This window comes from Taeniopygia guttata, chromosome 1A, assembly GCF_048771995.1.
Source record: "Taeniopygia guttata chromosome 1A, bTaeGut7.mat, whole genome shotgun sequence".
Lineage (NCBI taxonomy): Eukaryota > Metazoa > Chordata > Aves > Passeriformes > Estrildidae > Taeniopygia > Taeniopygia guttata.
The window spans coordinates 49383971-49407516 of record NC_133025.1 but is presented as its reverse complement, the minus strand read 5'-3'; the positions used below and the strand labels follow the sequence as shown (position 1 = coordinate 49407516).

The following is a 23546-nucleotide window of genomic DNA, read 5'->3' as shown; positions in this document are numbered from 1 at the left end:
GTGGTAGCCAGAGGCCCACACAGCCCTTCTCCTTTAAAGGGCTGGTCCAGGGCAAGCAGAGAGCAAGCCTGGCCCTAGCATGGTCTGGGAGGAGATGCATGAGTATTCCTCAATATAAGCCTTCCTCCAAGCCCAGGTTAAGCAGACAAGGTTGTGACCCTCCTCAAGCCAGTTCAATTTCCCATTTTTCAGCCTTTTTTATGCACTAAGTTAATTTTTCCTTAGCGTGAGGAAGTTATTTCCTTTCTGCTTGCTTTATAGCTGATGGGTAGTTAGCCCATATGAAGGAGAAGATAAGTAAGCAGATCCCCTGAATTGGGCTTTGTGTCAGGCTTTGGTCCCTGATAACCCAGCCTCACTTGCTGCTCCTTAGGGCCAAGCTGGGCTCTGTTCATGGTAAGGCAGAGGATGGGAGGGCTTGGGAGGTGACTGCAGAATGAGGACAGCCATGATATCACAGACTTAAGTCTACTAGAAGATTTTAGTCCCAAGGAATTAGAGAATTTAGAAATAAGTATTGTTTTCAGCATTGTTTCAAGGAGCTTTTCATCCTCAAGCCTGCTCAATGACAAGGTGATAACTTTAACTGGCCCTAGAGTTAGTACATCAGGCTGGAAAATAAGGATTTGCCATAAAACAACATAGAAGAAGAGCTCCGAGAATAGCTTTGTCTATCTACTAGCTCTGCAACATTCCCAACAGCAAATTCAGTTACAAAACATCCAAACCACTCTGGGCAGTTTTGATATAATTTATGTCTTGTTTTTTTTTTTTTCTTGCATAGGCATAAATTACAATCTGTTGATTAAAAAATAAAAGAAACAAAACAGTGCAGCATTTGCAACAGGCTACGGCATCAAACACAAACTCCTGTCTGTAACCATCTGTTTCAGCAGGGCTAATTTGTAACACATGTATAGGGCAAACTGAGAAGGAGGGAGAATAGAGGATGGAAATGGAGTAAATAAGAGAAATCTGCTCCCACAGCTGTTCTGCATTTCTCCTGCCTCACCAGGCACATCTTCAGCATCAGCTCTAGGATTAAATACCCCTGGGAAGAGAAGCACATGCTGAAGCAGCAGTTTTCTGTGCCCTCTCTTTTTGCAGCTCTGGGAAGTGCTGCAGAAATCCTGCAAGCTCCAATCTCGAGAGGTAGTGGCTTCTGGCACAGGTGCTCGGGCTGCAGCCCAGCACTGATGCTGAATTTGGGGGCTGAAAACCCACATGTAGCCTCTGCATGTGTTCCTGGAGATCCTCACACATGGTGAGGCCTCTAAAACCAGCTAGAAAAGACCATGAAGCCCCGGGATGAGCTCTCATTGGTAGCTCCAGGGAGCAAAGATTTTCATGTCCAAAGGACAGGGCAAGCTTGCACTGTAGAGCCAAATGTTCCCTAACCCAGACACAGCAGTCAACACCCACGCGGAAGGAGCAGAGATCCCACTACCACTCCCTTTTCAGGGGAAGAGGTCACCTTTCCTGCCTCTCACCAGCATGCCTGATTTACCACAAAATCCTTTTTTTCTTGGGCAAAGACCTTGTCTGTTCTTACAGTCCAAGCCAGAGACCAGGGAGCCAGAAGGAACATAAGAAAAGGGGTTTTCCCAGGCTCATGGTTATAGCTCTTGTTCCAGCAGCCAGAGAAAGGTGAGAAAAGGGGAGAGCCTCATCTCTGCTTTCTCTTTATGATTCAAATAAATACAGGAACTGGTCTGTCAAAGCCAGAACAGGTTTAGGCATTCATAAAAGCACAGCTCCATGTGCTTAGTGCACTCATGGACATGACTCCAAGGCAAGCAGGCAGCTGTAGACAAGTTTAAAATAACTTTGGCTGTGGATGCCAAGAATTAAGACTACGCTCAATATAGGAGAGAATTTATAGTCCCTGGCTCTGGCTCCAGGTCAGCTTTGTCCCTGCAGCAGGGCCTCACAGCTCTGCAAGAGGCTCCGGAGGGTAATTTTAACCTGTTGGAGACAGGGCTCCGCCCTCTGAGCTCACTTCCCCTGCTTGGAGCAAGGAGACCCCTTGCTCCAAGAAGGGGTGTGCTGCCACCACCCTCACCCTCCCAAGCTGGCATGGGGGGAGTCAAGGTTCAGCAACTCTGCCTGATGCTGAAAGGAGACACTTCTTCAGCCCCTTGTTCTCCTTCTCTATGCCTACAGTGCTTCAAGCAGAGACTACCAGAGTGGGAATCAATACATCGTGCCAGGGGAAGGATGATATCAGCACTGGACAGGGCTGAAACACTGACCATGAACCCTTAAGCTTTTCTTTCGATGAAACACAACACAAACCTGGAGGCTGTTAACACCGTGCAATAACATAAGCCAAACAGCGTGATGCAGGCAGCCAGGAGGTGGAGGGGCCACATGGCCCTAGCACCCCTCAGCCTGGGGAAGGTCCCTGTGCAGCTTTCCTGCAAACCCCTGCCGTACCTCCACCCATGCCAACAGTACAGACAAGATTTACATGCCCCCTGCAGGCAGAGCTCCCCCTCCTGCTCCAGCCCAGTCCTCCCACAGCCAGGGCTCAGAGAACAGTGCAATGCCAGTAAGGAGAGGTAGGAGGAAAAGGGAGCCCTTCCAAGAGAAAGGAGGTCAGCCCGCACCAGCCACCGAGGACCGAGAGCTGAGGGAGCAGGCAGGGGGTGGCTCTGCAGGTGGGGGGTGGCTCTGCACGCTGGCACCTGCAAGCCCTGGCAATTGCCCCAGTTCCCCCCCCAGGAGCCCAGCAGAGCCCTTGGGCAGCAGCTCCACTTGCTGCTAACCATCAAGTATATACAGATGCAGCCATGGGCAAGAGGCCACAGCCATGCATTGCAGTCTCAGAGGACATCCAGTGCAAGGAGGGCAGGAATGCCTCCAGCACCCCACCAGCAGCAGTGCACAGAGCACCCCAGCTACCAAGCCACCAACAGTGGGAGGCCCATATTTTAAACAGCTCTGCTCATCTTATTCTAGCTTATCCTACTGTGTATGCTATTCTACTAAACAAAGCTCTAGCCCTCTCCACATCTAAGCCACTTATCCAAGTGGAACCACGTAACATTCTCTGGTTAAGTACAAATTGTATGGAAAAAGTCTTTTTTCCCTTTGTTACTACAAACCCCCCCCCACGACAAAAAAAACCAACCTCAACACCCCAACTGGAAAATAGCTCCCATCCCCACCCCTCTTTAAAAAAAAATATCAGAACAAACCCCAAAGGAAAAGCAGGCAACAGGAATTTTCAATAGCATCATCAAGCTTAACACTGGGAGGCAGCCAGCCAGGGAGGCCAACAGCATCGATAAGACCCAACTCAGCTACTGTCAGCAGGAAGGCTCGCGTGGATGGACAGCAGCACCAAGGTGGGCTCTGCCACCAACATGTGCCACATTCCTCTCCTCCTGCTGCTCCAAACCATTAGTTTTATGTTAATACTTCATTAATACTGTCTTATTTCCTCTCTGCCAGCCCAGCATTGGAGGGCTGGAGATCTTTACCCAAACCAACACCAGGCAAGAGAAGTGACCCTGTGTGGAGGGGACCTGGTGGCCACGACCAGTGGCTCCCACTTACTCTGGCAGCATTGAGTCAGGCACCGTGGTCCCACACACCAATCTCCTACACCCAAGCCTGCATGAAGCACATAACAAAATGACACACCTCTTTCCCAAGCCCTGGCCATGCTAGAAAGGAGTGGGACAACAGGGAAGAGGAGCAGCGCAAACCCGATACAAAGTTAGCTTAAAAAGTTAAAACGTCCCATACACACTGAAAACAAGCCAGGCTGCGCTAGGACCACGTGGGATGCTCTTGCCTCACCACCCTGGTCCTTGGAAGAGTGAAAGCCTCACCCCTTCAACACCAGCTCTTCTCCTCCCGCCAGGGGAGCAGCTTCCAGGGGCGGCTGCTGGCACATGCCAGGATTTCTACGTGCGAAGCAGTGAACCAGACGCATCCCTCCTGCTGTCAGCCCGGCAGCATCCTCATCCCGCGCGGGCCGGGGGTCAGTGCGCTGGCTCCCCATGCACACGGAAGCGGTAGATGCAGGTGTATTCGGGGTGGCCCCAGTTGCTCAGCACCCGGAGCTCCACCAGCTGGTATGTGCCCATGGAGTCACCCTTGGGGAGGAGGGAAAAGGAAAACCCGAGACCTTGAGGGCTCTCTACGGCTCAGAGACCTCAGTGGCCCCTTTTTCTTCTCGGGGATCAGGTGCTCCAGGGGCAAAGTATTTACCTCCAAGTAAAATGTTTGGATGGGGTCACCATCATGGTTGTAGGTGAACTGTCCAAGGAGAAGGCCCTCCTCCTCTCCTTCTTCCTTTAAACCCTATGGAAGGGCAGGGAGGCAGAAAGGGAGAACCAGGGGTCATCAGAGAGGGAGACCAGAGGCAGGGCAGAAGAGGGAGAGTGAGACCCAAGTGTGCTTGGCCCCCGCTCCTGCTCTTCCAGGTCAAAATAGACAAATGGGAACAGGGACCAGTGGGGAAGGATGAAGGGGGGAAGACCAAAAGTTATATCTACTCAAGCCCCTTTGTCCCTGTGTCCCCCAAAACTCTTTCTGAAACCCAGTGCTGCCCCTCTCCCCACCAGTATTGCTTCTTCATCTCCCTCAGGGTAAGACCAACCCCCCCCCAGAGCACCCCACAGTCAGGTAGGGGGTTTGTTAGCCTCCCTTCCAACACCCTCCCACTGTGTTCCCCCCCGCCCCTCTCAGGTCTGGGTGAGGGCACTCACATAGACAGCAAAGTCCTTGGGGGCACTGGGGATGGTCCCCTGTGGTGAGAGGACTTTTGGGATGTGCTCCAGTGTCACGGCCGTGGGGCGGATAATGCCAGAGAGGCGGATGACAGCAAAGCCCTGGGAGCCACGAAATGCCCAGCAGTTCCCAGGGTTGACATCTGGCTATGAGCATGGAAGCGAGACACCAGCAATGTTACCACCATCAGAGTCATTTTTCTCCCACCAGCCTGGCTGCTGGCTTGGAGCAACAGTCAAAGCCCAATAAAACCCCCACGAGAACCAGCCCAGCCCTCCCACTCAGGGCCCACCTGCAGGATGACACGGGGGGACTGCGAGTGGTACCACAGGGGGATGCCGAACAAGCTCAGCAGCGCTGTCCGTGTCTCGTAGGTCTCTGAGCAGCGAGTGTTGATGACGCTGGCCCCTGGCATGAGGGGATGGCAGCAGGTGAGCTGCAGGCCAGCCCCTGTGTCGCCTCCCCAGGCTCCTCCCGACCACCTTACCTGCTGACTCGAGGGCATAGTCAACCATCCCCACACGGTCCTCGCTGTAGCGCTTCAGGGCCTGGCCCACGATGAGATGCACTTGCTGCAGTGGGAGCAGAGGGCACAGGAGGGTGACAAACTGAGGCAGGCATCCTGCCCCCCACCCGCCTGCCCCTGCAGGGACAGAGAGTGCAAGGACCTTCTGCAAAACAGCCACGGCATAGAACAGCCAGGAGATGAATCACCGTGGCAAAAATAAGAGCACGCGCATTTGGCTGGGAAACCTTGTTAGAGGTTGCTAAAAATACCCCAGGGGACAGGAGCTGTGCAGTGAAGGGGCAGCACCCAGGCATGCTGCACTTGCCTGTCCCCAAGAGGGGCTGGCCCAGAGGGAGGAGAGGTAGCACCAGACACAACCTGACAGACCACCCAGAATAATCAGCTGGTCCCTCCTGCCCTGTCCTACAGGACGGATGGGAGCTGTCCCCATCCAGAAAAGGAGGAGATGGCTGGAACACCCATCTGGAGCCAAAGCCAGCCTAAGGAGCTAGGACCCTGCAGCACCACTTTGGGTCTGAACTTCATAGAGTGCACAAAGCTCACACAGACTATGGGGACTGCTAATCCCAGATTAATTTCTCCACTACCTCCACAGGGAATTGCCAGCAACTCTTTCCAAAGCAAGCAGGCTCATTTTTTCCCCTTGGTGTCATTCTGCTGAAATGCTTTGCACCAAACAACTCCGCAGCACGGCTGAAGAATGGGGATAAGCAAGATACTCCACCCACGGAAGCCTTGTTGGCACCTCTCCCACATTCTGGGTGAAGGATGCACGAGCAGAAGCTTGGATTTTAACAGAGTAAGTGTGAATGCTGAGAACTGGTCAGAGAAGAAAGTCAGATAAACTTTATCAGACATTCCTCTGGCAAGTTTTGAGAAAGTTCAGAGAAAGAATTAAAACAATCCTGCAGCCGGTGTTTTGAACTTGTTCTTAATTGTAAGATGTTTACAAGAAGGGTGTTGTTCCTAATTAGCCAATGGTGTGAGGAGTATTAAGTACCAAGCAAGTCCATCTTTATCGTATCTGTCTATAAAAAGAATGTGTGGTTTCTAATAAACTCAGCTTTTGCCTTCTGAGAAGACACAGGAGTCGTGTCGCTTTATTCACCTGTCCTCAATACAGCAGCGACAAGTGAGGGCCTTGTAGGGCTGCAGGTATTACCACCTGTGACCCCTTCCAGAGCACAGAGCAAGCACAGACTGAGAAGGGAGTGGCAGAGAAGGAGTTTCAAGGGTGCTCTTGGCATTCTGTGAGCCCAGGATTAATATCCCAGCTGTAGGGGCTGTCCCAATGTCTCTGCAACCTGCCAGGCACACTTGCCAGCCCCTCAACACACAAAGTGGGGCACAGTGCCCAGCCCTGTGGTCACCTCATGTCCCTGGGGCTCAGGCCAGTACTCACCTCCTCTGTCACTCCTGCAGTCCCTCCTTGCCGCAGGGCCACTCCAATACCAGCCTGAGCATCCCGTGCTGACAGTCTCCGGTCCTCCTGGACTTTTGCAAGGATCTTGCGCTCCAGAGCCTGGAGCTCTGCTTGCAAGTCTTCCCGCTGGAGGATGAAGGCAGCAGCACCATCCTGCTGGGACTGTGCCAGGAACCTACCAATCCACGCTGGGAACTGCGCTTCCACCTGGAACGGTGCGGACAGAGCTCAGCCCCCGAGCAGGGACCCTCGCTTGCCTTTCTGCCACACAGGCTGGGGACCAGGGACTCACATCAGCCCGCACTGTCTTCAGCTGCTCCAGTATCCCCTTCACATGCTTCCCCATCACCTCCTGGTCTGACTTGAGGCTTGCCAGCTCCCTCCTTAGCGCTGCCACCTCCTGCTCCAGCTTGCCCACCTCCTGCTGGAAGGTCCCTCGCAGCTTCTCCTGTACTGAGCTGTGCCAAGAGAAAGGTAACAAAACCTCGAGCCAATAGGCCCAGTTCCCCTCTGCAAACTGAAGGAAGAGGTTCATCCCACATCACCTATGGTCAATCCCATCTCCAGATCCAGTTTTAATTCCAGTGGCAGTGACCTCTTCTAGTGCATCCCATTAGAAAGCATCCTCAGCTCACCCCTCAGCTGAAGGACCATGTTCACAGTGATGCAAAACAACCGTGGCAAAGGTCATTTGCTGCCATTGCTCTTGGAGCCCTGCCACCAGCCACAGAATCACAGAATGGGTCAGGTTGGAACAGACCACAGTGGGTCATTTGGTCCAACCTCCCTCCTCTAGCAGGATCATCCCAGGGCATCTGGCACAGAATTGCATCCAGACAGTTCTGGACTATCTCCAGCGAGGGAGACTCCACAACCTCTCTGGGCAATCTGTTCCAGTGATCACTGCACAGTAAAGAAGTTCTTCCTCACATTCAGGTGGAACTTCCTGTGCATCAGTTTATGGCTATTGCCTTTTATCTTATTGCTTGGCAACACTGAGAAGAGCCTAGCTCCAACCTCTTGCCACGCTCCCTTCAGCCACTGACATTGATGAGGTCCCCTCTCAGTTGTCTCTTCTCAGGGCTGAACAAGCCCAGCTCCTTCAGCCCTTCTTCACAGAAGGGATTCCCCAGTCCCTCCATCATCTCCACAGCCCTCCCCTGTACCTGCTCTAGGGGCTCCATGTCTCTCTTGTGCTGAGGAGCCCACAACTGGACACAGCACTCCAGCGGTGGCCTCACTAAGGCTGGGTAGAGGGACAAGATCACCTCCCTCAGCCTACTGACAATGCCCTTCCTGATGCACCCTAGGATACCACTGGCCATTTTGGCCAGAAGGGCACAGTGCTGGCTCCCACAGACACCCACGTATGTATCCATCCATCCATCCTTCCATCTTTTTCCCCCCAGACTATGCCTCTTAATCTCGCCTTTGTCCCCAGCCAAGCCTGTAAATCCCTCCTAAGCCTGGCTGAGGGCAATTCACCCAGCTGCCTGCCCCCAGCAGAGCAATGGCCCTGCCCCACAGCCAGAGTTACCTCTGCCACTCCGAGTTCAGCTCCAGCAAGCGCGCTTCCATCTCCTAGAGGAAAAGGGGAAGGGGTGAGCCCCGTGACACCACTGCTGAGGGTGTCCTGTCCAGGTACCACCACACACTCATCTGCTTACCTGGGAAGCTTGTGCCATCTTGCCCAGGCGCCCATCTAAATCCCTCTGCACCTGGGCTCGGAGCACATCCAGCTCACCCTGAAGGACAAGGAACAGGGTGGAATATCAGAGCCTGGCCCTGCCCACCCCATCTCCCTGCGCTCCCTGTGTCACTCACCTGGAGGTGGTTGGCCATGTCGGTGTGGAGATGCTCCTTCAGCCCCGCGTCCCGGCGGCTCACCAGCCCCTCCAGCAGTGCAAGGATGTCCCCCGGGGGTGGTTCTCCCCCTGCTGTCACTGCTGCTGCCCCACGCCGCAGCTCCCACCGTGACAGCTCGGCCTCCAGTGCCTCAAAGCGCTTCTCCAGGGACTGGAAGCGAGCCAGGAGTCGGTGTTCCCCCTGCAGTGACAAAATCAGGGTGTGCTGCAGCCCTCCAGGGAAGTGCCTGCTCCACAGGACCCCTGTGAAAGGGGACCCTCACCACCCATTCCCCAGTCAGTGACATCTTATTCATCTGTTGCTTCCCAGGAGAAGGCAGCTCCCCCTGCTCCATCCCCAGGACACCCCAAGAGCGAGATGGCCACAAGCTGGGGGAGCCAGTGTGTAGCCATCATGCCCCGTTCTCCATTATTCCTCATACCCTGGAAGCAATTGTTCAGCCATGGATCATACCATCCCAGCTCTCCCTGCAAGGCACTCATCCCACCTGGGCCACCACCATGTCTTTGCTGAAGCTTACCTGGTCCAGCGTGGTCAGGTCCCCTGCCCCAGGAAGATCAGAGGAGGAGGAAAGCTTTCCAGCTCCCCACCATGGGAAGGAAGGCAGGCTGAGTGTCGACAGCCCATACGGGTAGAAGTACCAAGCTCCTGGACACAGAAGGATGAGATGGTCAAAACCACAGGCTGGTAATGGGCCACAGTAGTGGACAAGGTGGACATGCAGAAGCTCAGCCATCAGCATCTCCAAGGATTACCAGGAGACACTGGCACGTGGATGCAGATGGACCAGGTTACGAGAAGCCATGAGCACTGAGCTCCAGGCCATCCCATCCCCCAGCTATGGCAGTGGGAGGCTCTGCACTGCCCCAGATCTCAGGGCAGCACATCAAGGGAGGTGGCTCACCGTAGGCGGCAGCAGCGAGGAGCAGGAGGAGCAGCAGCAGCAGCAGGGACCTCTTCAGACGTGGGTAGCGCCTGGAGCACAGAGAAGAGAGAGGTGACTGTAGGACTGCAGCCACCTTTGATCACCTTTGGATGGGGGCCAGAGGGAAAACAAAGATGACAAGACAGCCACCACCCCAAATATGCCTCCCCTTTCCAGGGTCCTGCAGGTTTTCCCCATGCTTCCCCCATCCTAGTGTCCCCCCCAGCACACTCACCTGGAGAAGGGGACGTTGTCCAGGTGGGAAGCTGTGCCAGTGAGGCGGCGCCAGGCCCCTGCCAGCCCCGAGAACAGCCACCTCATGAGCTGAACTGCGAGGAGAAAAACAAGCCTCAGGAGGAGTCCTGACAGACATGTCCCCTCCATGCCCAAGGGTGGCATCACAAGGGGATAAAACCCCTCCACCCAAACAGGGAAAAGCACACACAGCACCTGGAGAGTAGGGATGCTGCCTGGCAAGAACACTGCTGCTGGAAGTGCCCCTGCCAGCCCTCCACTCACCTGGGGAGGTGAAGACCTGCCAGAGGAAGGAGCCCACCCGGGAGGCTGCAGTTCTCAGACCTGACCCAGAGCTACTCTGGCCTGAGTAATAGTGACCTGGAAAGGAAGCAGCAAGTCACCAATGCAGACAGCATCTCAGTGCATTGCCCACAGCAAAGGCTTTGCACCAGGGGTGGCATCTAGTGGGGACTGGCAGCACACTTGGGTACAGCCAGGCCCTGTACTGGTCCCCCTGGGGATGCCTCCCCTGCATTCCCGCCCTACAGACAGACTAGTGCATCCCTACCAGCATAGTCATCCTCTGAGGAGTACCCAGATGAAGATGTGTAGGTGTCATACGTCTTGCTCTCTAGCACTCCATTGATCTTACTGGACTCGGTGTCCCCTGTGCCTCTTCTCCTCCTGGTGGAGAGCTCTCCACCTGCCCCAAAACACAGAGTTCTACTGAAAAATCACCACCATTACTTCCACAAGGGGCAACCCAGTCAGCCGGCCTGGGCAGTTGCTCCAACACTCTCCAGTGCCCAGGGAGGTCCCCAGCTGCCCTAGGAGAGTGGGAGGGCTCACCCCAGTAAGTGCTGCTGTCCAGGTCATCATCCAGCAGGGAGCGACCCAGGGCAGGGAGGCCCCGGCTGCCCCCCAGGTAGGACTCGCTCATCATGGACTCGCTATAGTAGGAGGTTTGGGTGCTGGGGGTGGGAGAGAGGCGCTTTGTGCTACTCGATTTCCTCCTGATCGTCCTGCGGGAGGCAAGAACAGGCTCATCAGACACCTGTGGTTACGGGATGGGGCGGCTCACAGCGCACTCATGGGGAGAAACGGGGAATTCACCCCAATCCCTCAATCAGCATCGCTCGCTCCGCACCGGATGGCGGCAGCTTTCGGAGCGTGCAAGCTCCGCTGTGCAGAGGCCTCCCGCCCGTCCCGGGCATCGCTTCCGCTCGCACCGCTGCGGTTTTCCGGCCGGCGCTCGCAGCGCACCTCCCTCCTCCTTCCCTCCCTCCCTCCCTCCTGCCTCTCGCCACCCAGCCGCAGCTGGGAGCTGGGAGCTGGCACCCGGCCACCCAGGCAGGCTCGGGGCCGGGCCCGCGGGGACGCGGAGGTGCCTGCGCCGGGAGCGCGGGGCTTTGGCTGGAGCAGCGGCACCGCCGGTGCCAAGGCGGCCATGCCGGAACGCGGCGGGATCACCGTCACGCTCCCTCTCGCCAGCTATCCCACACCCCACGCAGGAAGGTGCCTGGTCCCTGATGCGGGATGGAATGCCCCGCCCCTGTCAGATCTGGGCAGCGGGAGCCCCCCACTCGTGCTCCCCACTGACCTGCCGGTGGTCTCCTTGAAGGGGAGCTGTGTCCCACCCAGCAGAGATGTGCTGCTGCTGCTGGTCGTGGCATCCTCGTCCCCGGGGTAATAGCGGGTGGTGACAAGGCGCTGGCTGCGGCGGGACATGGCGGCAGCACGGAGGGGAGCTCGGCTCACCTGGGGGTGGGGAGAGGGGGAAGTGTCAGTGCAAGGGTCCCTGGAGGGACGCAGCCAGCGGGATCCCACTGGCGGGGACCCCACCCCTGTGGCAGGGGTCCCGGCCCACGCCGAACACCGTCCCCAGCTGGCGGCCGTGGGTGCCCCGGGATGGAGCCGCCCCCCCGTACAGGCCGATAAACCCCTTCGCCTCCTTTCCCCTCCGCGGACAGCCCGCGCGTGGAGCGGCTGCCCCCGGCCCCTCCGCGCCCCCGGCCCGATACATTTTCCCCCAAGGCCCCGGTTCGGAGCCGTCCCGCCCGCAAGCCCCCGGCTCTGCCCCCGCCGCGCCGTCCCCCTCGCAAACCCACCGGCAAGTGCCGCGCAGCGGGGAGCGATCCCCTCCGTCCTTCCCGGCCGCTCTCGCCGCCGCCGCCGCTCCCTTTTGTTTTGCGGGGGAAGGCGGCACCCTCCTCCCGCCCTCCCCCGGACCCCCCCGCCGCCGCCCCGCCCCGCCCGCCGCCGCCGAGAGGGGGGCAGCCACCGCTTCCCCGGCCTCTGGGGACCTCTTCTTTATCATCATCATTGTTGCTATTTATTATTATTACCGCCACAGGCATATTCCCTTTTTTAAAATTTTCTTTTATTTTCATCATTTTGGGAGGGGCGGTGGTGAGAGTCCATCCGCACTCTGCTGCCCACCGGGACCTGGTCCCCAGACACCTCAGCCCTGGGGTTCCTCAGCCGTGCCCAGCACGCTGCCAGCCAAGGGCGTGGGTGATGCTAGCCCAAAATAGGAGCTCCCAGGTGCAGGGCTGCACCCCTGCCCCGTTTGGGCTTTTCTGGGGTGGCTGGTTTGCTGGTCCTGGTGGGGTGAGAAATCCCCACACCCCACGCACCACCCGTCACGGCGACACGGCCGAACCTATCCCTGGGGCGTGGGCAGCCCCGCTCGACACCCGTGTGCCCACGCTGCCTCGACTGGGCAGGCGTGTTCTGCTGTGGCCCCAGACACCCCGCTCCACTGCTCTTCCCCACGGGCGGCTGGGCAGGCTCGTCAGGGCCGTGTGAGCCAAAGCGGGCTGCTCCCATGGGACCTTGAACGGACCTTGTGCAAACTCACCAGCCTGAAAAAAAGCCAGCCACCCCCCTCCACACACACACACAGCTCGCGTTTTAAATCTGACGGTTCCTCGGAAAAAGATTCGCCTGGGGGAGCTCTGAGAGTCAGGGCAGCTGGCCACCTGTGTCTGGGCACAGTTGTTTATGCTGTTTCTGTGGGGCAGGGTGCAGGAATGGTCCCTCTGGCTTTGCTTATAGGGCAAAAAAGTGTTTATATAAAGAGTTAAAAACACTAGGAAGCTGACAGAAGGGAAGGAGCCTATTGCAAAACAGCCCTGAAACCTTTTCCTCCATGTACTGGGCTTTGGGGCACAAGCCAGGGCAGCGGCAGGAGGACGTGCTGTTAGCACTGGGGGGGCACACCGCAACAAACCCCGATTCAGTGTCCCCAGCCCCGTTGTGTAACGCAGACAGATCCTCTTTGTCTCCCTTTTTTTTTTTTTCCTTCCTTTTGAGCCCATTTTTTTGTTCCAGCCAAAATCTCTGCCTAGCTTTTCCAGCTCCATCTCCCACTGTGCCAGCTGCCCTTTTTCACCCCCTCCCATGGCTTCCCATCCCCTTGCAAGTGTCTGGCTGGGACAGAGGACATCTCCCCTCCCCAGTGGCACCTTTATCTCTGGCCATGCAGATGGCAATTCCATGTCCCAACCTGGGCACAGTGGCAGTGGCTGTCACAATGGCACCTGCTCCAGCTGACGTAACCCTGCGTGGATTAACCCCCCTGGGAGGCTCAGGGGATAAGCTGGGTGCTGAGCCACCAGGCACTAAGTAGGGTGCACAGCCCCAGGTCAATCCATCCCCTCCTCAGGAGCCACTTTTTCGGGTGTGAAGGGAGTCAGAGGAAGTTCCTGGGGGATTTGGGAAGATGTTCTGAGGGGAGTGGGGTCTGTCCTTGCTGCATCCCTGGTCCTGTGGAGGAGGTGGTGATGTCAGAGCCATGGGAGTTTTTGAGTGGGTGTGGGAAGACTGGGGCAAAGATAAGTGGTGTGTAGCTGGGAGCTCCTGCCTCATTTTCCCCACACCAGCAGTGGGGAGTCTCAGCTCTCTTTTTGGGGGTCACCAGGGCATCACCGTGCTGGGTGTGGGGGTGGGGCAGAAGGAGGTTGCCAGCTGTTGCCAGCAGTTTGGCAGTTCTTGCTGGGGAAAGGCAGGAAAAATCCCTACCCTTTCCTAAAAGACTTTGGAGGGCTGAAGTAACACGTCCAGGCATGCAAGAACAGGCCAGGGCTGGGAAAGCAGCCTTGGTGGGGAAGATCACAGCTTGTGTCTTCTCCACTAGGCCAACCTTTTTATTTAAATTCCCTCCCTGTCCCACCTATCCTTACAACCTGCTTTCCTGGTTCATCACGCCACCAGCTCCAGCACCACAAAAAGCTGACGCTACACAGAATCAGAGCTGCACATCGACCCCACATCACCCTCGGCAGCACACCAAAACAGCCCAACACAGCAGGGTACCAGCCCCCGTCACACCCATGGCCCCACATCATCCACCAGCACCTTTTCCTGGTGGGCTGCCCTGGCCAGGCAGTGTCCCACCGCCACCAGCACCTTCTCCAGGCGTCGGTCTAATGCCTGCAGGTGGGGCTCAGCCAGGACAGGGGCCAGTGGATCTGCGGCCAGCGCCTCCCGCAGCACGTCGCTCAGGCGGTAGGGCTGGGTGGCCAGCAGCTGCAGCCGCAGGTAAGTCGACTTCTTGATGCTGCCAGAGATGAGGAGGGAGAGGTCTCAACAGGAGGAGCCTCCCCCCAACAGCAGATCCGGGGTGGGGACAGCCCCTTACCTGCAGCATTGGTGGAGAGGGGCCAGGATGGATGGTTCATCGCGTGAGTGTGTGCCGAAGCTGGGGATGGGGAGAAGCCCATAAGGATGTGTCAGGGCGGCATATCAGCAAGACTGGAGGTTTCCCCCCACCCCCCTGCTGTGATTGCTTCCCCCCTAATCCCCAGCTTTACCCGCGACCATTGTCCAGGTGGAGCAGGAAAGTGTCATTCCCAAATTTCTCAAAGGTCTCATAGTGGTGCCGGTCCATGTTGCCTGTGGCGGGCCAACAAATTTGGCATCAGGTTGTGGGCTGGAAGATGGGAGCAAAGACACAGAGCACTCCTCTGGTGTGAGACTGAAACCCAGAGCCCAGGGAAAAGGGTTGGAGGCACCTCTAACTTGTCCATCTGGTGGCCATGCCCCTGCAGGGGAACTGAGAAGAGACCCCACAGGCTCCAGGCTCCTCACCCCAGCAGCCCCACAGAGGGACAACAGTGGCAAATGGAGCAGAAGGAATGGCAAAGGCATGGCTGGGTGGTCAGGAATGAGGAGATGGGAAGCTCTCCCAGTCAGATGCTGGTGAGGGAACAGCGCAGGGAGGAAAAAATGGCCCAGGGACAGGAGAGGCAGCAAGAGCTCTGGCTAGCATCATCTCCACCTCTGGCTCTGCAGGGGCTGCATGTGAGAGCGTGCTGGAAGGTGCTTCCCATGTCCAGGGTATTCAGCAGGCGTCTCCCTGGAATCTCTTGACCTTTGACTTCTGCCTGGGAAATGCCCTAGTGACACAGCCCTGTGCTGTCAGTGTAAGACTGCAGCTCACTGCAGCCTGAACAACAGTTTGGCCAACAAACCTCACAGGACATAGTACCACGGGACACGGAGCCATTTGGGCCTCTAGGTCCTGAGGGGCCTCCACAGCCCTCAGCACAGGCACAGAGGGGCTCACCCATGAGGAAATCGAGGATCGCCATGTCGATGAGGTCGAGGAGGCGATGGCCGCTGTCGTAGGGCGGTGTCTCTCGCACCTGAGCGCAGTAGTTGGGGTTCAGCTCCCACCTGGTGGCAGAGGCCGGGGAGGGCAAGGGGGCCATCAGAGTGGCTGTGGAGAAGCCCCCTCCCATCCCATGGCTCTGCTGGCCCACGTCCCCACACTCCCCATGCCCCATCTCACTCAGCCTTCTTGCTCTTGTGGTAGGAGCGGCGCCAGGGGCTGCGCCAGGAGCGGCGCTTGGCCAGGGTCTTGTCAGGGAGCAGGGCAGCCATGGAGCCCTCCAGCCGGTCTGGTTTGCCACAAACGGCGTGCTCGGTGGAGCAGTAGTAGGAGCACTCCCCGTAGAAGCAGACGTTACCCGCTGGCCAGGTGACAAAACAAAGGTTGACAAAGAGAAGGAAGGTACCCCCAGGCAGAGTGGTCCAGCAATTAGCCAGGGAAGAATGCTCCATGCACTCTGGCCATGTGCCACCAGCAAAGCAATGGCAAGGGAGGCTGTGAGGAGCAAAGGCCTGTGCAGGGTACCCATGGGAGCTGGAACAATCCCCAGTGGGATAGTTTGTCTGAGTGCAGGGGGAGCCAGGGCAGCAGCAGCCAGCACCAGGTGAGCTCCATCCAGGTGGCCACGGGAGAGGACGGAGAGCATGAAAGCTCACCTGGTGAGATGAAGAAAGTCTTGGCCAGTTTCTTGTCTGTGGTGATATCCCGAATTTCCTTTGTTATGTTGACCAAACGGCCAGAAACTGGAGGAATTCGCCGGAAATCCAGGATTCTGAAACACAGAACTTGGAATAATTTCTTACTGACCTCAGCTGGTTTAATAGTAGTGAGTTATTAAAACTGACAGGAGACACAGGTATCCCTCACAACAGGGAGCGAGAGGTGGGATGAAGGAGCAGTTTCTCTGGTGCTTTGCCAGTATGGGAGGGCAGGCTTGGATGCAAAGCTTATGCTCACCTGTCCAGGTGGAAGGCTGCAATCTCTGCATTGTGCCGCTCAAAGTCTGAGAAGTAGAAGAAATCAATGGGAGTCTCCTGGTCTCGGGTCTGCCTGGAAGGAGAGGGCAATCATCATGGATGGGGTCACTCCAAACCACCACTCACCTTCTGTTCCCTTGTGACACTGGAGACACAGCCAGACCCAGTCTCCTCCAGTCACTTCCTGATGAGTGGGTGGCTCTAAGCCCCCTATCCAGGCTCCCACACAACCCCTGCCACCAACTCAAGGGGTGGGGAAACCCTCATGGACTGGAGGCTCCTGGATGGTCCTCATGGACCACCTTCTTCTTTCCACCACTGGAGGTCACTACCCCATCACAAGCTGCATCCAGTTTGCAGCAAGCACCACCAGGGAAGGAAAGGGAAACCGGACCATTCTGCTCGCCTCGGTTTTGGGATGGAGGTGCTGAAGCGAGGCAGCACATGAAGCATTTCCCCATTTCTCCCTCCATGGTCCCCTCTGGCCACTCCTCACTACATAACAGGAACATGTGGGTGAGTTATAGGGTTCTCCCAGGCTCTACTCACTTCATGGGCTTGAAGAGGGCCTGCCCATAGTTTGGGAACGTCATGATGAGCTTGAGCTGGGTCCCGCCGGACTTCTGGACTGAAAGGAGGCACATGGGGATGAGGGAGGCAGGCAGCAGGCAGCGGGGCAGGGGTGTGGACAGGGGTACAGACAGGGAGGTGGTACCCGAGCTGATGATCCTTTGCGTGGCCAAGTCCCGGAGGAGCGTGGGCAACAGGGGGTCCCGGCGGGGGTACAGCTCATAGCGGTTGATGCCGATGTGGAATTTGAGCCAGGTGGGGTAGGTGTCATAGGCTGTCTTCCCTGTCGGGAGGAGCGTCTCGGCTTTACTGCTGCTGACCCTGCAGCCCGACAGCCACCACCACCCCAACAACAATGACAACAGCTTTTAGTTGGGACAGGATGGGTCCCGTGTCCCCGGGCCCTTCCTGGGAGCCAGTGCATGGAAGGTGAGGTGGGGAGAAAGTCCAGAGCAAGCCCTGGAGGGCTTCCAGGTTTCATGGTTGCAGAACTGCCTGCCCCATATGGTCTCCACGGGGCTCCTGGCACCTGGCAGATCCCACCCAAAGCTGGTGGCAAGGAAGACCCACCAGCATGGCTGGATTGAACACAGTGTCTTCCCTCCATTCCCCAAGGAAAATCCCTGGGTTGATCCTGCTTCTCTCATCCATGCATTTATTTCCCTGCTGGAACAGATCATCTCACTGTTTTTACCTAAGGGGTTGGCTCCCAGGAGTATAGCCTGCTACATCCCTCCCTGTGCTTACTGGGGACACGTGTGTACACGTGTGGAGAAGCATGGACTTCCCAGCCATCCCCACCACTGACCTGAACTCCCATCCTCAACAACCCATTCACCTTGGGTGGGTTTCCCCAGGGGGATAGATTTGGGTTAGCACTATCCCTGCCCCTGTGCATCCTGCAAAGTTGGAGTTTGCTGAAATTCAAGGGAGCCCCTGGGGGTATCTGCCCCACCTGTGTGCTAGCACACACTGGCACTGCAATGGGACAGTTAACCCAAGGCATCTCTAACCCAAATCCATGTCTCTCGCTAGGAAAACACAGACTGTGCATTGATTTCACCAAAGCAGACCCAAGGCTACCCAGAGCTGGTCCTCAGAGACAAGGCAAATGGCCATTTATGGAAACCAGCTCTTAAGCCAGCTTTTATTCTCTCCCAGTTCTAGCAGGCACCACTTTTGGAAGGTGTGCTTTCCGTAAGGAAGCTGCTCTGTGTTACAATGCTAAAGCTTTTAATATCTTCCCTCCTAATTAGAGGTTAGTAGTTCAAAGATTAAAATAGGCAGCCGTCAGCTCTGAGCTCACCATACAGCCAAACCTAACAAGGTCAGGCAATATCGTGCAAAATGCAGGATAGGAATGGTACCTACATTTCAGGCTTTGCATCTCCAACATACCAAGAGAGGGAGATAAAACTGTTTAGAAATCTGGAGTGAGGGAGGACTTTCTCATATACAGACAGAGATACTACAGGCTAGTCTGCATTGGGGAAGGGAAGAAGCTGAGGAGATCACCTAATAGATATCCATAATACATTTAATAATTCCAGAGTCTCCTTTAGCTTTGCTGTGTGCTACAAGCTTATGGGTAGCAGCCCAAAAATTCAGGGCTAGGAGAGGATTTGAGATATGAGAACAGCATATTCAGTAATCAAGGCCCTTCTGGTGTAGGATGTTGATCTACAGAAGGGAACTATGTTTGGTCCCTGCTGCTTGTCCCCTCAAACCCACATATCCCCCAATTGCAAACTAGGGTTAAGCTTGCTCCTCACCATTCATCACTCCCGCTGCTGCGCAGACTGAACTTCTCCATGGGGTTGACAATAAACAGCTTGTCTTTCTCTGTCACCTCTGGGACTGGGATGTTGTAAAGAGGATGCTCGAAGAGTGCTGCCAGCTTTGATCCCCTGGTCCACCCTGCATTTGCCTCTTCATGCTGCTGCTGGACCCCTGGCTCTCCAGCCCTTAGGTGCAGCCCCGCTCTCTCTGGCTGGGAACTTTTCTCCAAGGAACCGTTGCTTCCACTGAAATCCTGAAGGATTCGCAGGCTCAGCTTTTTGAGGCTGGCTGGCATGGGGCTGCCTGACAGGACACCCGTGGCTTTTGATGCTTTAGTATCGCAGCCACAGGACCTGTGGGTTGTGGGGAGAGCAAAATCCATCACCAGGTGCACGAGAAGGGCCAAGAACAGAAGAAAGAGAAAGCGGATTTTAAGTTTCCTCTGGAACAGCATTTGCATCCGCCACTGCATCCTTCCTCACACAAAACACTCAGGAAGGGATGGGCATGAACACAGGGTTAAAAATGTTGATGTGGCCGCAGCCTCTGTGCAAAAATAGGAGAGAGGTTTCCAGGATTTAGAGCATCGCAGCAAAAGACCAACTGATGCACGGGCAGAGTGGCAGGAAAGACCTATCACCACGACACCTGGTGTGACACCACCAGGATGGGACAGGAGGTTGTGGCAAGGTTTATCAGCGCTGATAAGGGTCGAGCTGGCACTGCCAAGGTTAGATTGAATGGGGCAAGCTCCAAATCAATAGCTGCAATGCTGGCTCAGGGACAGCAATGGCTGCAGATGACTCCCCACTGCCCTGTCTTTCTGTCACCTGCACAGGGCTGCAGAACATTTCCTTGAATACAGAGCATTCAAATGGTTCTGTCCATCTGCAGCACACACCCTGTCAAGCACTATGTAGCCCCATTCCCCATGTTCATCATAGCTGCACTCTCAGAATCCAGAATTTTTTTTTTCCATTGGTCAGCCATATAAATTTTTATCACCCTCTGTGATCCATTGAAAATCAGTTGTACTCAAACCCCCTTTCAAAAGTCACTCAAACTGGATAAAACAAAGGGGATGTCAGCATTGACATTGGTGCGAGGGGAAATGCCAGGCTGGCAGTGTAAGGAAGGGCTATCAGGCTGGTGAGTTTCAGGGGCGAGGATGCTCCCAGGGCCTCTAAAGCAGGTAGGGGAGGCAGGCAGGTAGGAGTGGGGATACTGCCGTGGGCATTAGCACAGAGGGGCAGTAGGACCCACCAAGTGCTGTGGAGGACTAGGGAAAAGCATTTCTTTTTACAAGAAATTCACTTTTGCAGTGACACCCAGGGAGACAGAGCTGGGATGTGTGCACAAAAATGGTTCATGACTTGTGGGGATGGAGCTTTGTATTTGATAAGGGACAGACAAGCACAGGACCACCTGCAATAAGTCTGGGGGCTGTGGTACCGTCTGGCACAATGTTTATTTTCTCTTTGCCCTTCCAAAGGACGCAGAAGGCATGTGAAATCGCATACATCATGTAGTTCTTCCTTGTCGTGAGACGCACCAGCAGCCAGCTTGGAAATGCTCACTCCCAGCCAGGGAGGGTATGATGATCAGTGGCAAGAGGGGCTGTTCTGGAGACCCCCTCCTCTGCTGCCACCCTGCGTGCCCTCTCCTCCCGTGTGTGCCTCGGTCCCCTCGCAGGCGGCGCGCTGGGAACGCGCTGTCCCCGGTGTTCTTGGCTCGCGTGTCCCACGGCGCGACAGTTGCCTGGAAACCGCCTCCGGCTGGCACCGTCAGCGGCCCAGATTCCGCCAGCCCCGCGTTCCGAGCCTGCTGCGAGCAACATGGCCGAGCAGAGCCGGGGCAAGCGAGGAGGAGGAGAGCTCTCCAGCCCGGCTGGCGAGCGCGAAGCCCCGCAGAAGGAGCTGGTGGAGGGGAGCAGATGGCTTCCCTGAGTGGGAGAACACAGCGTCTTGCTCCGGGAAGTTGGCTGAATTCAGTCCGGACACACGTTTCAGACAGAAGGCCCCTAGGAGGGGCTGTAGCTGGAACATGGGATCATTAGGTCATGGCTCAGAAAAACAGCAACCATCCAACCAAAACACCAACTCCGTATACTAACTGATCGCATCAAAAGAGCTGGGCTCAGCTCCCGGAGCAGAGCCACAGGTTTCATTATTCCAGAGCCAGCCCTGAAGAGAGGGAGACCTCCTCATTCCAGTGCCCCAAACCAGCTCCAAATGGGGCTGGAGGGGATAGAAACCTCCTTCTCATGTCCTGCAGTCAGATGGGCACAGGGACCCTATGGGCTGAAGCCACCCTAGTGACTGTTAGTCCCATTCCCAGATAATGAAATCTGCAATCCTACCTCCTCACCCTGATTTAGCATCCCATTGGAAAGCAAAGGCAGGGGGCTTAGGTGAGGCATTTGCTACCCTTAGCACTTCAATGCTGGCATTAAATATTAACCAAAAGATTTTTCAGCGAGTCAGACATGAGCCTGCAGTAACAGAGAAGGGCTGGAGACCTTCAAAGTGTGCCCTGATCACCTGACTTGTTGCCATGACATCATCATAGAGACAGAGTCGAATTTACACCTCTTTCTTCTCATCTCCTCCCTCCAGCTCTTCCTCCATCTTCCCAGCAGGTTCAAGTCACCCTTGGGGCGGAGGAGGAGCCCCACATCCGAGGACATTTTCACTGCTGGCTCCAAATCAAGACTCATCGGCAGCTGATAATGATGTTCCCATCTCCCCTCAGCAGGGAGGGATGAAGTCATGAGGCACAGCCTCTGAGCTACTATTGCAGCTTTAGGGGACGGGTGGATAGAAAGAGTCATTTTGGCTGCCACCCATCCATCACCCTGCGTTTTTCATCTCATTTTCTACATCTGACTCAGCCTGATACTTTGATGGGTAATGGCAGCAATATGCAGGGGGGCAAGAAATGAGAAGGAAATACAATAGCAAGCAAACTGTTGCCAACTTTCCCAGCTTTCCACTGAAAATCCATAAGGAAAAATCCTCCTGCAACTGAGAGCAGTTTTATAGTGAAAAGTAGACGGGCCTTAGAGGCCCCAACGCCTCATAGAATCATCGTTTGGGTTGGAAGGGACCTTTAGGGGTCACCCAGTCCAATGTTCTTGCAATGACATGGGGTACCTTGAACTAGATTGTATTGCTCAGAGCCTCATCCAGAGGTGGGGCACGCCCCACTCTCTAGGCAACATGTTCCAATGTTTCACCACCCTCATTCTAAAAGACTTCTTCCCTTCCCTATATCCAAACTAGAACAAACCTCTTTTAATTTAAAACCTCTAACCCTTGTCCTAAATGCCAAAATGTCCCTCTCCAGCTTTCCTGTTGACATCCTTTAGGTACTGGTATAAGGTCTCTCCAGAGCCTTCTCTTCCCCAGGCTGAAGAACTCCAACTCCCTCAGCATGTGTTCATCACATGCTTCAGATGTGTGCTTCAGCCCTCTGATCATCTTAGTGGCCTCCTTTGGACTGAATCCAGCAGGTTCATCAGCCACAGAAGGGTCTCTTGTGGGAAAACACAGGACAAGGTTCCATCTCTGATCCATAAACCTTACTCCTCTGAAAATTACAGGTATGCCCAAAGCTGTTCCAGCTCCACAGCAAAAGGAGGGTGAAAGTCTTTTTTCTAACACACAGAGACCAGCAAAGCATGGCTCAACTTGCAACAGGCAGGACAATGGATCTGACTGAACCTTCACCTCAGGGCAGGGGCTCTGACACACAGCCACACTTTGGGAGGCTGAGGCTTGTGCTTTCAGGTACAATGCCAATGACAGGAGTGCAAACCAGCCAACAAAGGCTTGCCTCAAGGTGACTTCCTGTAGGAAAGCTGTTACCCTTGTGAATAAAAATAGCCTGCCACTCTCCTGTGAGCCACCTTGTGCTTACCTGGTGAGAATGGCAGTATAGGAGCTGACTTGCTGCACCTCAATCTGTTTGCACACTCAGGCTTTGAGAAGACTGGGGACCACTCACCCTTCCCTTGTTGCCACTGCAGGTCACCGAGACATTAGCTTTGGTCAGTTGGTGGCCAAGAAGATAAACAAGCAGCAAGTCCAAGAGACTGTGTGCTGATGTCAGCAACTCCCTGTGGTCATCTGCAGGTCACCACGACCCTGCAGAGATGCCCATGACCAGTGCCTGTGCATATGCACAGAGCAGTTAATTATTCATTAGTGTGAAAGAGGCACAAAAGTGACTGTGGTATGGCTGATGGGATCACCCCACTCCAGCATGGGGCATTTCAAAGACTTTACCTCTTGCTCTGAATTTAGAAGAGACAGAAAGTTGCAGAAGAGGAAATCTTTTCCACCTGCCAGCTGCAGAAAGTGTTGTCAATAGCACTATCTTCACATAAAGGCAGCCAGCTGGAGGGACACAGAACTACTGCACAATGAGACAGCTCAGAGGATCTGGGCTTTTCCACACAGCACAGTAATCCTGATCATGGGGCAGGAATCATGGTACCAACCTACCCTGGCCCAGCCAAGCACAGATGGTCCAAATTTGAAATAATTCTTAGTTGTCTTCATATTACTCCAATTCCTGGCTCCCTGACACAATGAAATTGAGAAAGGACATCTCTAGCATAACACTTGAGGTTCAGAAAAAGGAATAAGGTTGAGCCACCACAGGCATTAATGCAGAAAGATCCTTCAGACTTAACTATGGACTAGAGGTGTCAGCTGGCAACATTCTGAGAGGAAATCTGAAAATTAAGAAAGCTACAATATGAGACTCCAACAGTCAGAGCTGAGGCACACTTTTGAGGCAGCAGACACAGTTACATTCCCTTGCTGCTACTGCTTAGACAGCTGCCTGGACAGAGTGATGTGGCCAGCAGCACCATGGGC

General features: G+C 55.3%; 2 protein-coding genes across 2 annotated transcripts; both read right to left on the bottom strand.

Moving 5' to 3' along the window:
• Positions 1–735: 735 nt before the first annotated feature.
• On the bottom strand, positions 736–11930 carry SUN2 (Sad1 and UNC84 domain containing 2). Its single transcript, XM_012569226.5, has 18 exons — positions 11832–11930; positions 11324–11481; positions 10573–10745; positions 10292–10426; positions 10006–10101; positions 9722–9815; positions 9466–9536; positions 9082–9209; positions 8520–8741; positions 8363–8440; positions 8233–8276; positions 6988–7153; positions 6675–6902; positions 5231–5315; positions 5036–5151; positions 4722–4889; positions 4222–4314; positions 736–4106 (listed from the first exon to the last, which is right to left on the bottom strand). The coding sequence occupies exons 2-18, from the start codon at positions 11449–11451 to the stop codon at positions 3993–3995; spliced, it is 2139 nt and encodes a 712-aa protein (XP_012424680.5). The 5' UTR covers positions 11452–11481; positions 11832–11930; the 3' UTR covers positions 736–3992.
• A 156-nt stretch (positions 11931–12086) lies between these two features.
• Positions 12087–21979, bottom strand: LOC100229115 (extracellular serine/threonine protein kinase FAM20C). Its single transcript, XM_002195559.6, has 10 exons — positions 18657–21979; positions 17030–17205; positions 16864–16942; positions 16295–16387; positions 15994–16109; positions 15518–15698; positions 15293–15402; positions 14538–14619; positions 14366–14425; positions 12087–14284 (listed from the first exon to the last, which is right to left on the bottom strand). Exons 1-10 carry the CDS (start codon positions 19133–19135, stop codon positions 14050–14052), a joined length of 1611 nt encoding a protein of 536 aa, XP_002195595.5. The 5' UTR covers positions 19136–21979; the 3' UTR covers positions 12087–14049.
• Positions 21980–23546: the final 1567 nt, after the last annotated feature.